Source organism: Vicia villosa, unplaced genomic scaffold, assembly GCF_029867415.1.
Source record: "Vicia villosa cultivar HV-30 ecotype Madison, WI unplaced genomic scaffold, Vvil1.0 ctg.001914F_1_1, whole genome shotgun sequence".
In the NCBI taxonomy this organism is placed as follows: Eukaryota; Viridiplantae; Streptophyta; class Magnoliopsida; order Fabales; family Fabaceae; genus Vicia; species Vicia villosa.
In genome coordinates this window covers 368987-384509 of record NW_026705774.1, presented here as the reverse complement: position 1 = coordinate 384509, position 15523 = coordinate 368987, and the positions used below count along the sequence as shown (strand labels likewise).

The window sequence follows — 15523 nt, the reverse complement described above, 5'->3', positions numbered from 1 at the left end:
CATTTTAGTCCTTTTTGTCTCATTAGCGACGAATTTAGCGATCGATTTCTGAGTTTTTTCGTCGCTAATGAGACAAAAAAGACTAAAATGAAACGTTTTGAAGAGTTAAGGGACCAATATGAACTTTTTTAAGTTAAAGGACCAAAATGAATGTTAAGGTTAACTTACGGGACCAAAAAGAATATTTTGCCAAAATTATAATAATGATAATAATATTTTGCTTTTAGAAATAAAATAGTGGTGGGGTGCTACTAGCAACTCTCATGCCGAACACCGTGGAATATATCGATCATCAATCATTATTAAGATTTGAAACCAAGAACACGAACTAGTTCTTATGTTTCTTTCTTACTGTACGTTCTCTCTCTCTCTCTCTCTAAAACCATCTTCCTTATTTTTGTTAATTTCTTACTCTTTTCATGTTTAATAAGTACTTAAATTTGTGATGTTTTTCGTGTCTTGGAAAATTTTGCTGCGTTGCTCGTGTTTTTCCGTAATTTTTGCTTAAAATATGATGCTGTATATTGTTGCATTTTGCTGCTTGTTTTACCAAATTATTGTTTATTTATTTTATATTGTTGATGATTGATAGAAAGGTTGAACATTCAATTGATATCTATTTATTTTGGCAGTGATTTTCTTGGATTGTTTCTCTGATCTCTGAAGAAATCATGGCTGCCAATTTCTGGACATCATCTCATTAGTATGTTTCATCTCTTTTATGATTCTATCTTTTTTCTCTTTATGTCATTTGTGTAGGGTTTGTGTGGTTAATTTGAGATTCTGATTTGCTTGATGTTGTGTGTGTGTGTCTGTTGCAGCAAGCACCTTCTGGATCAAGAAGATGTGGATATGGTGAATCCACTTGACAAAGAAAAGGGTGTTACACTTGAGGATTTTAAGCTCATTAAGATGCACATGTCAAATTGTATGCTCTCTTTTTTATTCTACCTCTATGTGTATTTCTTCGATTTTTATGTTGAATGGAGGGTTTTGGAGAGAATGGTTTGGGACGGTGCGGTTTATGTTTTTGAATTAAGTGATTACTTAAAATTTATAAAAAGGGTTAAGGAATTAGTACTCGAATATCATGATGGAGATAGAAAGAATACCGGTAGATTTTGTGGTGGTAAGGAGAGTAGATCAGATGGAGAGAAGTCAAACAGTTAGAGGAAAAGGAAGACCTAGAAAGACTATAATAGAAGTTATTAAAAAAGATCTTGTGATTAACGATTTGAATAGAAGCATGATTCTAGATAGAACATTATGGCGAAAGTTGATCTATGTAGCCGACCCCACTTAGTGGGATAAGGCTTGGTTGTTGTTGTTGTTGTTGTTGTTGTTACTAGTACTGTATAGTAGCACTCGTGTAAAAATATTGAACTTGTATTGCCAAACAAAGTCTAGTGTAAAAGTGAAACGCCATGTGGCCATTATTGCAGTGTCGTCAAATATCGGTCATGGTGGTGCCATGGTGGATTGCGCTTATGGATATTTTGACAATTGCCGTGGCCAATTTGTGAAAGATGGTAAAAAATGGTGGTTTGTGTGCTTTCCGCCATAGTCTGCCATATGCAATCGATAACACTTCAATATTGCCCAAAGCGTGTTTTCTTAGTATGGATAAATGTGCCAATGACATCTCACTCTGTATCCAACTGTGATCACGAATTGAATAGGCCAACAGCCACAATGCATTGCGAAGAGAATTTCTTAAACCGATTATTGCTCTCTTAAATCTTATAATGTTTTTCATGATTTTCTTTTCTGATTCTTGTGTTTGGACTTTAGGAATTCAAACCTGTATAAAAGTAAATCACTATGGAAATTGTACTGATGTCTTTCATTTGCTATAAAAGTAATTCTCATTATTTAATGTTACTGATTTCCCGCGTTTTCTTTTCTTGCTTGTGCAGATATTCTGAAGTTGGCTCAACAAGTAAAAGTGAGGCAGAGGTGTGAACTGTGTACTTCTTGAATATATGCAACTCTATTCCTTTGGGCAAACAGAACATGAATGAAATTTGTTTGTAAAATTTAGGATTTTATTTACGTTTATTTGAAGTTGGTTATTTATATAACTTCAGGGAATTACATTGATTCTTGTGACTCATGTCGAGTTTCATAATCTGACTAGGTTCGAATGTTTTTAGAACTATAATATTCATAATCTGATTCGTTTTAAATGGAAATCGTTCAAATTAAAAAGAAACTATAGCATTCATATTCCCATTAATAATAATGGTTGAGGAACTTAAGAAATCCTTGCCTTCCTCCATTGAAAAATTTATATGGACGTGTAAAAGAGTGAGTTGCGAGGAGTTGTTTTTGTTCTGAACCTTTTTGGTAATAAAGTGATAGATGTTTTTCTTCATTTTACCAAAACTTAATCTTTTGTCTATTATTTTCATTGTGGAACACTTAATATGTTGGTCAATCTTTCAGGGTCGTTGCTACTGCAGTTACTTACATGAGGCGTGTTTACACAAGGTATGCGTCTTAAATTTCTAAGCCGGTTGAAAGAATACACCTGAAATCATAGGAATTTCCTGTTTTATTTTTAAGATGGTGGATTGCTTGTATTTTTTTGCTCTATTTATGATTATTTTCTTAAGAAATGTGTATAACCTTAAACGACGCTTAATAAGACAGAGCGAGTATCGTCTAAGAGCTATCTTTATGCTTTTTGTTTTAAGGAAGAGTATGACGGAATATGATCCACGCCTGGTAGCTCCAACCTGCTTGTATCTAGCATCAAAAGCAGAAGAAAGCACAGTGCAGGCTAGGCTGCTTGTATTTTACATTAAGAAATTATGTAAGCTGTTAGTTAGTCTATAAATTCGTCTTATTTTGCCTCATATTAACTTCTGATATTAAAAGTGAGTTATTTGTTTTCAAAGTTGTCTCTTGCTTGCTAGTATATTTCCTTAATGTTCCGAATGCACAATTTCGTATGCAGATGCTGATGACAAGTATAGGTATGAAATCAAGGACATACTTGAAATGGAAATGAAGATTTTAGAAGCATTGAACTATTACCTGGTTGTATTCCACCCCTACCGTTCCCTCTCCGGGTAAGTGTTGGGCATTCGAAGCTCCTTTCTTTCAGTCTTCATATTTCCAAATACTATGAATGGCCGAACTGGTCCTTCATTTTTGCATTAAGATTACACTTATTTATAATTTCACACTTACTATCATGATAATTCTCCAGGTTTCTTCAGGATGCGGGTCTGAATGATTTAAGCATGACTCAACTAACTTGGTAAGAGTTCTTCGTATTGAACAGATTACATCACCATTAATCATAATTTTCTGTTATGCTGTGTCATATGGCTACTGCTGCTGGCATTGTAACTTCTGTTATATCATTGATTTGTTGAATTCAATTATGAGACTAATTAAACAAGAACGCCAATGCGGACAGGGGGCTTGTTAATGACACATACAAGATGGACCTAATGCTTGTACACCCACCACATCTAATTGCCTTAGCTTGCATATACATTGCAAGTGTACTAAGGGAGAAAGACACCACTGTCTGGTATGAAGAACTTCGAGTTGATATGAATGTGGTGAGTATTCCAATCTGGATTAAATATATTTTTAGTCTCTATAAAATACTATACTGTCAAGTTTAGTCTCCACTCTCCACAAAAATTTCATCCATGTTTAGTCCCCCGTTTGATGATATTGGTGAACATTTTCATCTAGATTTAGTCCTTGAAATCACCAAATGAAGACTATACATGAATAAAAAAACTTCTAGTTATAAGTTTGATTGGAAGGTATTTTACGAGGATAAAAAAAAACATATTTAACTCATTATATTCTGAAGCTCTGTAGCCTCTTAACTCTCTTAACCTTTCTATCGTCGTTTGTTTGTTTATTCATTTTTAGGAGCTTTACTTTGGGGATTATAGGAGGAAACTCTTGTAATCATGATCATTTAGTAAATAATATACTAATTTTTATACAATTATGTTTTTGAGTTTCTATCTATTGGTCTGACCTGTCGGATACGAGGGGAAACTAGTGTTACTGACTACGGGCGACATGTGGGCTAAAAAAATAGAGTTACTAGATTTTATAAAAAAGGATACTCTAGGATGGGTAGAAAGAGCCAAAAGGTTCTTTGGGGAGCAAGAAGTTCATCCGTGCAGTGGGCTTGGAGGGTGAAGAACCAATGATTTGGTTTCACTCCTGGTGCCAAGAGAACCTTGATGGAGATTGGGAGTCATTTTCTATAGCTCTAGTCAGAACTCAGAAGTTTCAAAGATATTGAGAAAGGGTGTAACAATTGGGGAAGACAATACCAACTTACAAGCCCTTGGTTTGATGAAGATTGAATAAAACCCGAAATGTAAGAGGATTAAGGGTCGGACGACTGGGAAGAGACCCAAGAATTTGCATGAACAAACTCTCCGTAGTTCGTAGCAAGAAAAAGGGAGTGAAAATTTATGAAGGTTGAGAATAAATTAGATGATCTGATGAATAAACCAAAACCGTTAGATGCCAATCCACGGGATGTTTGGAGAGATCTACAAAACATCAGTCCCAGTGGTTCTAGCACCATTTTCAAAATCGCCAGACATCGGTCCACCATGACTAGAGGCACCGGTTGTCGATCTCTCTGTAACATCCTTTTATCGCTGTTGGAGAAGATGGTGAATGCATCGCCATGGGAGCAAACTTCGGCTCCAAGAGACCTTAACATTGTTTCAACTGTTATGGAGTCATCAGAGGTACAATATGCAGCAGTAACAAGCCCGATAATTTTTGTTGTTCTTCTCCTCTTAACAAACAAAGTGATAAGCTGCGTTAAATATACTACCATTCTGATCAGCTATATGCATACTAAATTCATGACTTGACAACTCTAGCAGAATCATTCCTTACACTGTCATCATGGGTCCTAATTAACGAGTATCTTCTGTGTTCAAAACCGACCCGAGTCCATGCCAAATTAATAAAGAAATTACAATATTTTTGTTGTTGCTGAAAAGAAATTAACGAGTTTCTCTTGTGGACTATCTTGTCCACTATTATTGATATTTGTAGTATGGCACATTGGTGTTAGAATTTAGAATCTGCAATAAGATTATCTGAAAACACAGTTGCTACTGTAGTAATTTGTAAGAGATACTTGATTTGCAATGAGATCATTTGTTTGATAGAGAAATCAAATTGTATGTTAAGGAATTTATTTTTTTTGGACAGATCAAGAACATATCAATGGAGATACTTGATTTTTATGAAAGCAACAGAATGTTCACTGATGAGAGAATTAATGCTGCTCTCCACAAGCTATGAGCTCGAGTCCGGAAAAGCGTTGTTGTGGAATATGTGGAACTGGAATGGAATAATTTGCTAGTGGCTGGTCAGAATGAATAAAAGAAAGTTATATTTTTGTTATCAATGACATTGCCATGTTGTACTTTAGAGGGCTTTCTTGTAGTTTTGAATAGTATGTGCACATAGTATTTGGCTGTTGTGGTCAGTCAAGTGTATTATTAAGAGTCAACTGGATGAAAAATACTATATGATTCTTGATGAGGAAAGACTCCCGCCTAGTTAATTTATTTATCTATTTGTAAGTTCTCAGCATGTGTCAAAAGTAGAATTGCATGGTACTTATTAAACCCCAGTCATCCTTTCAAAGCCGACTAACTTGTAAGAGGTGAGGTGAGGTGAGGTGTAAGATAGAATAAGATGTGAGATAGAATATGATGAAGAAAATTATTTTATTAATGAATAAGAAAGTATAAAGTATTTTCGTATTTTCAAAGCTACTGCTCCTCAGTCTGAGAAAACAATTCTCTCAATGCCTAAACCCTAATATGAAAAACTGAAATAATATCATTCCTAGTGACTGTCTCATACACTCCTATTTATAAGAGAAATACTAACTGAGTCAACTCCTATTTATTTGGGGAATACTAACTAATTGAGCCAACTTATATTTATTTGGAGAATTATGGATGTAAATGGATATCTATGGGGACATATGGTATGATATTTGTGTTTTAGGGTTTTTTATGATACCCATATATGCCATTTATTTATGTGAATATCCGCTAAACGGGTAATCCGCGAATTTTAAGATATTCATGGATAACACTATTTTTTTAAAATTATGTTTTGAAAAAAATATTTTTTAGTTTCTTTTAAAAACACAATACGTTATTATCACATAACATTCATACAAATCTTTCTTATTTTAATAACAAAATTCCATCCAATTAATTTCATTTCACCAAAGTTTAATATTTCATACATTTTATTTTTAACAAAAAAATGATATTGTGACTGTGAGTTACGGTGGAATAGAGGACGACGATGGAGTAAAAAGGATGACACTTGTTGGACGGAAAAATAGCGGTACTTGTTGGTTGGACGGTGGAATTGTTGAAGTGAGGTATGGAGTATGGAAGAAACGTAAATATGAGATGGCCAATAAAATTTGTATAGAATATATAGGTATCAGGAGACTAGTTTTTTAGTTTTTTAGAAGATAAAAGATAGAGTATGATAAACTAATAATATTTAAGTAATTTTTATAATTTATTAATGGATACAGATATTTGTGAGTACAAATAACATTAAACACATATTCATATCCATTAATAAACAGGTATTTAAATATTCTATTTTATCCGTAAATATCTATTAAACTATCCCCCTTACGCGTGTCAGATTTTATCCGTGGATATCCACGAGTATGAATATTTTTGTCATTCCTAGGGAATACTGACTAACTGAGCCAATTCCTATTTATTTGGAGAATACTAATTAATTGGGTCAATTACTCAATTACTTCCATTTCTTATTCTTTCTCACATATACCCATTGTTTAGGCATAACATTATCGTTGTTAACTAACACATCCCCATTATCACTCGTGGGGTTTGATCCATTCTTATCATCACCCCCACCTGCAACATTAGCCTTGTCCTCAAGGCGCATATCAAGGAACTGACTCTTCAACAATATTTCCTCTTCCCAAGTAACATCTCCAACATCCATCCCTTCCCATTGAATCAACCATTCTCTCTTATGTTGTCCACCATCAAACTTGTTCCTCCATGACAAAACCTTAGCCGAAATAATGTCCCTTTTTCTTGACTCTAAACTGATAGGTAGTTGAGTTATAGCAGTATAATTGCCCACTGCTTTCTTCAATTGCGACACATGAAAGGTAGGATGTATTTTAGATGTTGGTGGTAACTTTAACTTATAAGCAACTTTCTCTATCTTCTTAATGATTTGATAAGGTCCAAAAAATATGGGTGCCAGTTTTTAATGGATTCTTTGCACAACCGATTGTTATTGATGAAGACGTAATTTGAGGAAAACCAACTCACCAACCTCAAATTACACTGCCTTGCGTCTCTTGTCAGCTTGGTATTTCATGTACTCCCGGGATTTAAGTAAATTAGTTTTCAATTGATACAATGCCTCATCTTCGTCCCTTAACTCCTGCACTACAACTTTTATTTTGGTTTCTCCCTTCAAAACATGCACTAACACTGGAGGCTTTCTGCCATACACCACTGATGCACCCTCAAATTTTCCCTCACATATTCAAGACAATTTGTCTCAAGAGATCTCCTAAGCAATAGGGCTCCAATTAGGTTTTGGTTTCTCTCAAGGAAATGGAATTTCCAAGGCCTCAAGTGGACTTCATAGTACCTCATATGTCTCAAGGTACCTCCATGCCAAGTTTCAAGCCTCATAGTGCAAGATTGCTCAGTCAATTGCTCAAATGATCAATAGTCGATTGTGTTGGACCTAAGAGTCAACTATGGTCAATATACAATCAAACTTCATCATTTTTGGTCAATAACTAGATTTTGAAGTAATATTCATCATTTGATCAAGGGTTGATCATGATTCATCAAGAAAATTTCAAAGATCATCAAAAGTCAAAGTTACTAAATTAGGGTTTCTAAGCAAAAGTCAATTGAACTTTGACTAGGCATAACTTTCACATGCTTCATCAAAAATTCTCCAACCAAAGCTCATTTGGAAGGAAATTCAATTCTCTACAACTTTGTCACACCAAAGGCAAGGCAAAAAATGCTTCATTTGAGAGATATAGGCCAAAACATTACAGGTCACTTTGAAAGTCAACAAAGACACATCTTTTGTCAAAGCAATTTACATGAATGTAAAAGCTACAAATGGACAAATGACCACCAAGAGGTTGTAGTAGACATCTTAAGGTTTCTAAAAAGTCCAAGAACACCTTCATATGATAAGCGAATAAACTAGTGATTAAAGAAACAAAACACTTCAAGGTTACGACACTATTATAAGACATGAATAATACAGTCAAAAGGCTTCATCCTGACTTAAAACATTGTACAAAGAGGAAAGAAAGGAAAAAATCCAAATATTACAAAAATGATTCCCTATAGATGACTAACAATGAAAACACAAAACAACACAAGTTCCATCTTCATGAACATCGGGAGTTTCTTCGCAATTGCATCGTCCTTAGAAGCCTCGACATTAGGAAAGGCACAGAGCCTGGGCTTTAGCCCTTTCGAAAGCTTGGCCGCCTACTGAAAGGATATCCACCTGAGCCTCCTGTAAGAATTATGCAACTTTTCATTAGACTATCAGGCTCTTTCCACATCTTTAATCAAGCTGGTGATGCTCGCTTTGAGATCTAGACATTTGGACTCCGAGGCCTCATTCTATTTTTTCACCTCTAATAATTGCTTGTGCAGCTCCTCTCCCTTGTCGATGTGTGTCATACCCCAAAATTTTTTCATCTCATTTCTCCTTTCAAAGTTCAAGACTCAAAGACACACTCTCCTAAACAATGACTCAATAAACTAGGGTTTTGAATTCTCTAAAGAAAATCAATGAATCAAAGTCTCCAATGGATGTCATATGGCTTACGATGTTTCAAACTATCTCCATGACAAAATTCAGGCTTCAATTTCAAGGATTGCCTAGTCAATTGCTCAAAAAGTCAACAGTCAACCAGTTTGACCTGACAGTCAACTATGGTCAAAGTACAGTCAAAACTCCTGATTTTTGGTCAACATAAACATTTTAATGTTAGATTCATTATTTGATCAAAGGTTGATCATGATTCATCAAGGAGAGCTCAGAGATCATCAAAAAGACAAGTTGCTAAATTAGGGTTTCTAGGTAAAAGTCAACCTAACTTTGACTGACTATATCTCCCACATGGTTCGTCAGAAATTTCCCAACAAAAGCTCATTCTCAAGGAAATTCAATTCTCTAAAACTTTGATGTTGGGCCCTGTTTACGGTGATTTCCGGTAAACAACCGCTAGTCCTCCAAACTATAAAATATACTTTAGTTACTCGCAGGATCGACTAGATTGATCCTAGGACATAGTCAAACAATTGTCTTTTGATATGACTTGGTTCATGCTTGTTTATTCTTGCTTCGAAAACTTGTTTTTGATATGATCGTACTACTTATTCATGTGAAACAACACTTGTTATACATGTTAATATAACTTCGACAAAGAAAACATAAAAAGCATGTAAATTGCAGAAATGTAAAGTACAAGAATATAACGTGCAAGAATGTTAAATGCAGAAACGTAAAAATGCTTCGAAATGAAAGTTAAACGAAAAGATAAAGGAATTGAAAAGATACTTGAATAAAGAAAGATACAAATTTATTTAAAGTGGTGTTGGTGTCATACGTACATTTCTCAGCGAACTCGTTCTCTAAACACTTGATACTTGAGTGATTTGTGAGTGATTTGTACAAAATGAACACACCGAATCCTAACATTAAGACCCTTATTTATACTAATTTCGACCCTAACGGTCCTACACTAATTTGATGCCACGTTGCTCACATGAATTCCTGGGATGCCATCTGTCCTTGTTCGGTTACACAGACTATTTCGAAATTCAAATCCTCCCGCCTGAATCCTCTTTCGATACGTGGAAACGTGATCAGAACCGAGAACGCCAGGAAAACACGTCAAGCTTCAGTACCCTTCGTATTTCGCAAAATGTTTAAGTCTTAAAGACAATACGCTTCGAATTAGCTTTGATTCTAACCATCTTTACTTCAACTTAAACAACATCCTCGATTCATGGCCATCAGTAGCCATATTCAATCTCAAAAATGGTCATCAGTAACCATCTTCCTTCGAATTCTTAATCTTTCAAAGAATATCTATTCTAAACAAAATCTCCAGCAAACAAATTGCCCCCAATAAATGCCTGTTTCGAAAACAACAGAAATAGGCGTTTCTTGTTATGATGAGATTTCGTTTTACTCACTTTTTAGAGTTCCAAGACAGCTGACTAACGTCATAATCATTTATGACTCTACTTCCAAAACGTCTTGTCATTTAAAAACATCTCCTCAGAACTTACATTCCCACGTTCTGCCATTACTTTATGATCATTACTCCTATATATTAGGAGTAAGGCTACCAATTGTTCGACCGCCGTTGGATTAAATCAACGCCTGCCACGTGTCCTTTGACCTTTACCCAAAAGATTTGAAAGGGTTTTCGTTAAACCTTTAAATACTTGAACTTTTACCCTCACATAACCTTCACTTCTATTCTCCTCCTATCATCACAGAAAAAGAAAAACCCTTTGGTTTCGTTTAAACCAGTTCTTAAAGCAATCTCATCCATGGCATCTTCTTCAACTTCAAACGTTCTCCAACCTATTCAGAAGCTTCAAAATCCTACACAAATAGGGAATCAACAACACGTTCCAGACCCGAACGCCGCAGAGACTCGTGCAATCTACGCTTCTCAGGTAATCATCCCTTTTGAACTTTGTGGGAAAATTCATGCCTTCATGGGTCCTTTACCTGGAGGAAATAACCCTTCTCTGGGTAAATTTTTCCCTGCTTATTACAAAACTAGGCCTTTGGTTAGCAAGAATAAAATAGATGAAGATGGCCACCCAATCTTAGCTAACACTGACAATGCAGATGGCACTCCGGTTGAAGCCACTATGACCTTAGAAAAAATTAGGTTAAACTATGTAACCAATTTCGTGAAAGTCTTTAGGTCAATCCCTTTAGCAAAAGATCCCGACCTGTATTACGCTTGGCTAACTAAAATGGAAAAACAAAAGGCTTCTTTTTGGAAACAACTAGGGATTTATGACTTAATCCAGTTATCCAAAACAGGTTTAGAATATAACCAAACCATGTTAGTAGCGTCAATTCATTTTAGGGATGCTTCTCACAATACTTTCCATCTTCCATGTGGAATGGTTACCCCTACTCTCTTCGACGTAGCCGCTATCACAGGACTTCGACAAACAGGAGAAACCTTCGATCCCAACTTCATGGATACTGACACCATCCACTTTAATGAAGCAACAGTCACTTATACTGCTTTTATCCAAAGATACCATGTCCAAACGACCACAGAAGTCACAGATGAGGAACACATTGCATTTCTAGCACTCTGGCTTTCGAGATGTGTTTTTTGTTCTAGGTCTACACAAGTAGCAAAGAGATATCTCTGTATGGATAACCAGATAAATGCTGGGAAAAAGTTGCCAATTAATTCTAGGATTTCTCTATGAAAATCTTGGTGAAGCAACAGACCTTGTTAAGAATTACAAAACAGGATCTCTTCTCTTTGTTGGCCCCTTCTGGTTATTGCAGTTATGGCTCAATGCCACCTTCGAAGCTTATCTCCCATACAAAGGTATTGTAAATGAGGAAGATCCGGATATAAAAAATCGAACAGTAGAAGGAACCAGATTGGCTCTTCTGACTCCAAAAGAAGAAACGGGCAAGCTTTGCGAAACCTTCTTAGCATACATGATGATGTTCGCCAAACGGTATCAATTTAGCCCCTCCATGGCTCCATTTGTGCAAAGGAAAGTGGGTCCTGGGAAGCTTTCCTTACCCCAAAGCTATTATATCACCGACTTCGATCTCCCAAAAGTCACTGCTGTCTTCTTTGTTACCAACCAAATTTGGTATCGAGACAATTTGGATTGGTTCAACTGAAACCAAAGTGTATGTACGACAAAAGGAATCACATGTGTCTACACACTGTGCATCTAGCGGAAGATGAATACCAGTCTAAAATCTCCAAATATGTTGGCATCACCACTCTCTCTCCCGTCTCTTTCGAACCTGCCTTTTATTCTTCCATAGATTTTCATCAATGGTGGACAGATTACTATACTACGCAAATCTTCGATGCTGAGAGCCTTACTCAAGAACTAACTGAAGCTTTTGCTGATGTGCAGACTAACTTCCATAAAGGTACCTCGACTCATATTAAAGAAATCCAAGCCTTTCAAAATTTCTTTGAAACTATCTACAGGCCTGATGATCTTAGTCGAACCGTTCGTGAAGCTGCGGTCACTTTGTCGCGGGGAAAAATCGTATCTTTTTTCGGGATGAGACACCTGATGCCTTCTTTGGGCTCGAGTGCTCAAAAAATGATTTTTCTTTTGTTTCGACCAAACTTTTTATTGTTTCCAAAGTAGGAAAAGGAAAAAAGTTGCAATAACCTAAAAAAGTGGGGGAGAGATTCCGGGTAAGAGGGTTGGTTATACAAAGGGAAGGTATTAGCACCCAACGTATCTATAGTACTCTATAGGTTTCTTTGTTATGTTTGTTTCATTCTATGTTATGGAGAGGTTCTTGTGAGATAGGTGGGACCTAGGGTGCTTGTTTGATTATGCTCGCAAAGATCATCGCGATCCTCTGCATACATATCCCTTAGAGGGAATCAGAGCATCTGTAGCTCGGGGTCTACGGGTGCTAAGGTTTGAGTGGTTTGAGGGAGAAGTTTTGCTCGCCAAGGATACGACCTTGTGCCTACGTATTCTCAAAGGGATGTTGAGAAAGTCAGAGCAATCGTAGTTCCCACTTATGCTAGTGGAAGCAAAGGAAAAGAGACAAATGTCATCTCAATGTTCGATGTATCTAATCTATATCATCACATACATCTGTTTGATTTTGTTTGAAAATCTTTTCATTATAAGCCCTGGGCCATGCCACTTATGGCGCTTAGAATGATAAAGATGTTTTTTTGTTTAGCCAGCCTTGTGGCAAAAACTTTCAATGAAGTCAGCCTTGTGACAAAAAGTTTTGATTAATCAGCCAGCCTTGTGGCAAAAGTTTCAATGAAGTCAGCCTTGTGACAAAAACTTTGATTAATCAGCCAGCCTGGTGGAAAAACGGTTTGATTGATTAGCCAGCCTTGTGGCAAAAAAGTTAAGTTGATTGATTGATTGATTGATTGATTGATTGTTTGTGATGATATAGAAGAGATACTCCTATCATAGAGATGATAAATGTCTAATCTCCTAGGGTATTTGATTTGGATATTGGGGATGCTTATAAGAAGCCCATGGGTCCTTGTACGAAGCCCAAGAGGAGGCTATCCGAGGGTCCTTGCATTGTAAGCCCAAGAGGAGGCTATGGGAGGGACAATCGAGGGTCCTTGCATTGTAAGCCCAAGAGGAGGCTATGGGAGGGACAAGTCGTCTGTACGAAGCCCAAGAGGAGGCATGGTATAGTTGGTTTGAGCTCTTAGAGCGATTTCACCGGGAAACCATACTCTATGTCCTAACCTAAACTAAGGGAGATTCTTTGCACGAAGCCCAATAGGAGGCTATGGGGAACCTGAAGGATAGAAAAACACTTAGAAAGGGGGGGGGGGGTTTGAATAAGTGTAGTCTTAAAAACTTGAACGATAAAAACAATTTGCACAGTTATTTTTATCCTGGTTCGTTGTTAACTAAACTACTCCAGTCCACCCCCACGGAGTGATTTACCTCACCTGAGGATTTAATCCACTAATCGCAACAGATTACAATGGTTTTCCACTTAGTCCGCGACCAAGTCTTCTAGAGTATCCTGATCACAACCTGATCACTCCAGGAACAAATGCTTAGACACAAGCTAAGACTTTCTTAGAGTATCCTGACCATCACGTGATCACTCTAATTACAACTGCTTAGACACAAGCTAAGACTTCATAGAGTATCCTGATCAACACTTGATCACTCTAGTTACTTACAAATTAATGTAATCAAATAAGAGTTTTACAATGCTTCTGAAAAGCTATAATCACAACAGTGATATTTCTCTTAACGTTTAAGCTTAATCTCACTAATATATTACAACAGCAATGTAGTGAGCTTTGATGAAGATGAAGTTTCTGAGCTTTGAGTTTGAACAGCGTTTCAGCAAGTTTATTGTTAGCAAATCGTCAACCTTGCTTCTCATCAGAACTTCATATTTATAGGCACTTGAGAAGATGACCGTTGGGAGCATTTAATGCTTTGCGTATTCCGTACAACATTGCATTTAATGTTTCACGCTTTTGTCAACTACCTCGAGCCTTGTTCACGCTGTGTCTACTGACGTTGCCTTTAATAGCTTCCAACGTTCCTTTTGTCAGTCAGCGTAGCCTGCCACCTGTACTTTCTTCTGATCTGATGTTTGTGTATACAACATTTGAATATCATTAGAGTCAAACAGCTTGGTGCATAGCATCTTCTTGTCTTCTGACCTTGAAGTGCTTCTGAGCGTGATACCATGAGAACTTCAGTGCTTCTGCTTCTGATCTCAAGTTCTTCTGATGCTTCCATAGACCCATGTTCTGATTCTGCCTTGACCATCTTCTGATGTCTTGCCAGACCATGTTCTGATGTTGCATGCTGAACCTTCTGAGACAAAGCTTCTGAGCGCTGATTTGTGCATACTCTTTATATATTTCTTGAAAGGGAAATTGCAATGTATTAGAGTACCACATTATCTCACACAAAATTCATATCCTTGTTATCATCAAAACTAAGAATATTGATCAGAACAAATCTTGTTCTAACAATCTCCCCCTTTTTGATGATGACAAAAACATATATAAATGATATGAATTTGCGATCAGAAAGAGCAGACGGCTAAAGACAATTTACACAGCTATAGCATAAGCATGTGAATATGTCTCCCCCTGAGATTAACAATCTCCCCCTGAGATGAATAATCTCCCCCTGCAATTAATACTAGAAGAATTTTATAAATAAAAGACTTCCCTGAGTATTTCAGTAGAGACGTTCACAGTGCTTGATCTTCAGAACATTCATGACTTCTGATTTCTGCTTCCATAGGACAGCTTCAGAACATTGAATTTCTTTAGATCCTCAGAACATTCACAGCTTCTGATTTCTGCTTCCATCGGACAGCTTCAGAACTTGAATTTCTTTGATCTTCAGAACATTCACAGCTTCTGATTCCTGCTTCCATAGGACAGCTTCAGAACATTGAATTTCTTTAGATCCTCAGAACATTCACAGCTTCTGATTTCTGCTTCCATTGGGACAGCTTCAGAACTTGAATTTCTTTGATCTTCAGAACATTCACAGCTTCTGATTCCTGCTTCCATTGGGACAGCTTCAGAGCTTGAATTTCTTCTTTCATCACTTCATGCTAGAATGTATCAGAACATTGTTGAATGTACCAGAGCTTCATCAAAGCATCTCTACATCCTGAAATGTTACAGAACAAAACTAAACGACAA

At 36.6% G+C, this 15523-nt stretch overlaps 1 protein-coding gene across 1 annotated transcript; it reads left to right on the top strand.

The window, feature by feature from the left end:
• Window positions 1-254: 254 nt before the first annotated feature.
• On the top strand, window positions 255-5597 carry LOC131637094 (cyclin-C1-2-like). The gene is made up of 10 exons (XM_058907675.1): window positions 255-353; window positions 633-703; window positions 822-928; window positions 1917-1956; window positions 2446-2490; window positions 2697-2815; window positions 2960-3074; window positions 3215-3265; window positions 3428-3575; window positions 5221-5597. The coding sequence occupies exons 2-10, from the start codon at window positions 672-674 to the stop codon at window positions 5311-5313; spliced, it is 750 nt and encodes a 249-aa protein (XP_058763658.1). The 5' UTR covers window positions 255-353; window positions 633-671; the 3' UTR covers window positions 5314-5597.
• Window positions 5598-15523: the final 9926 nt, after the last annotated feature.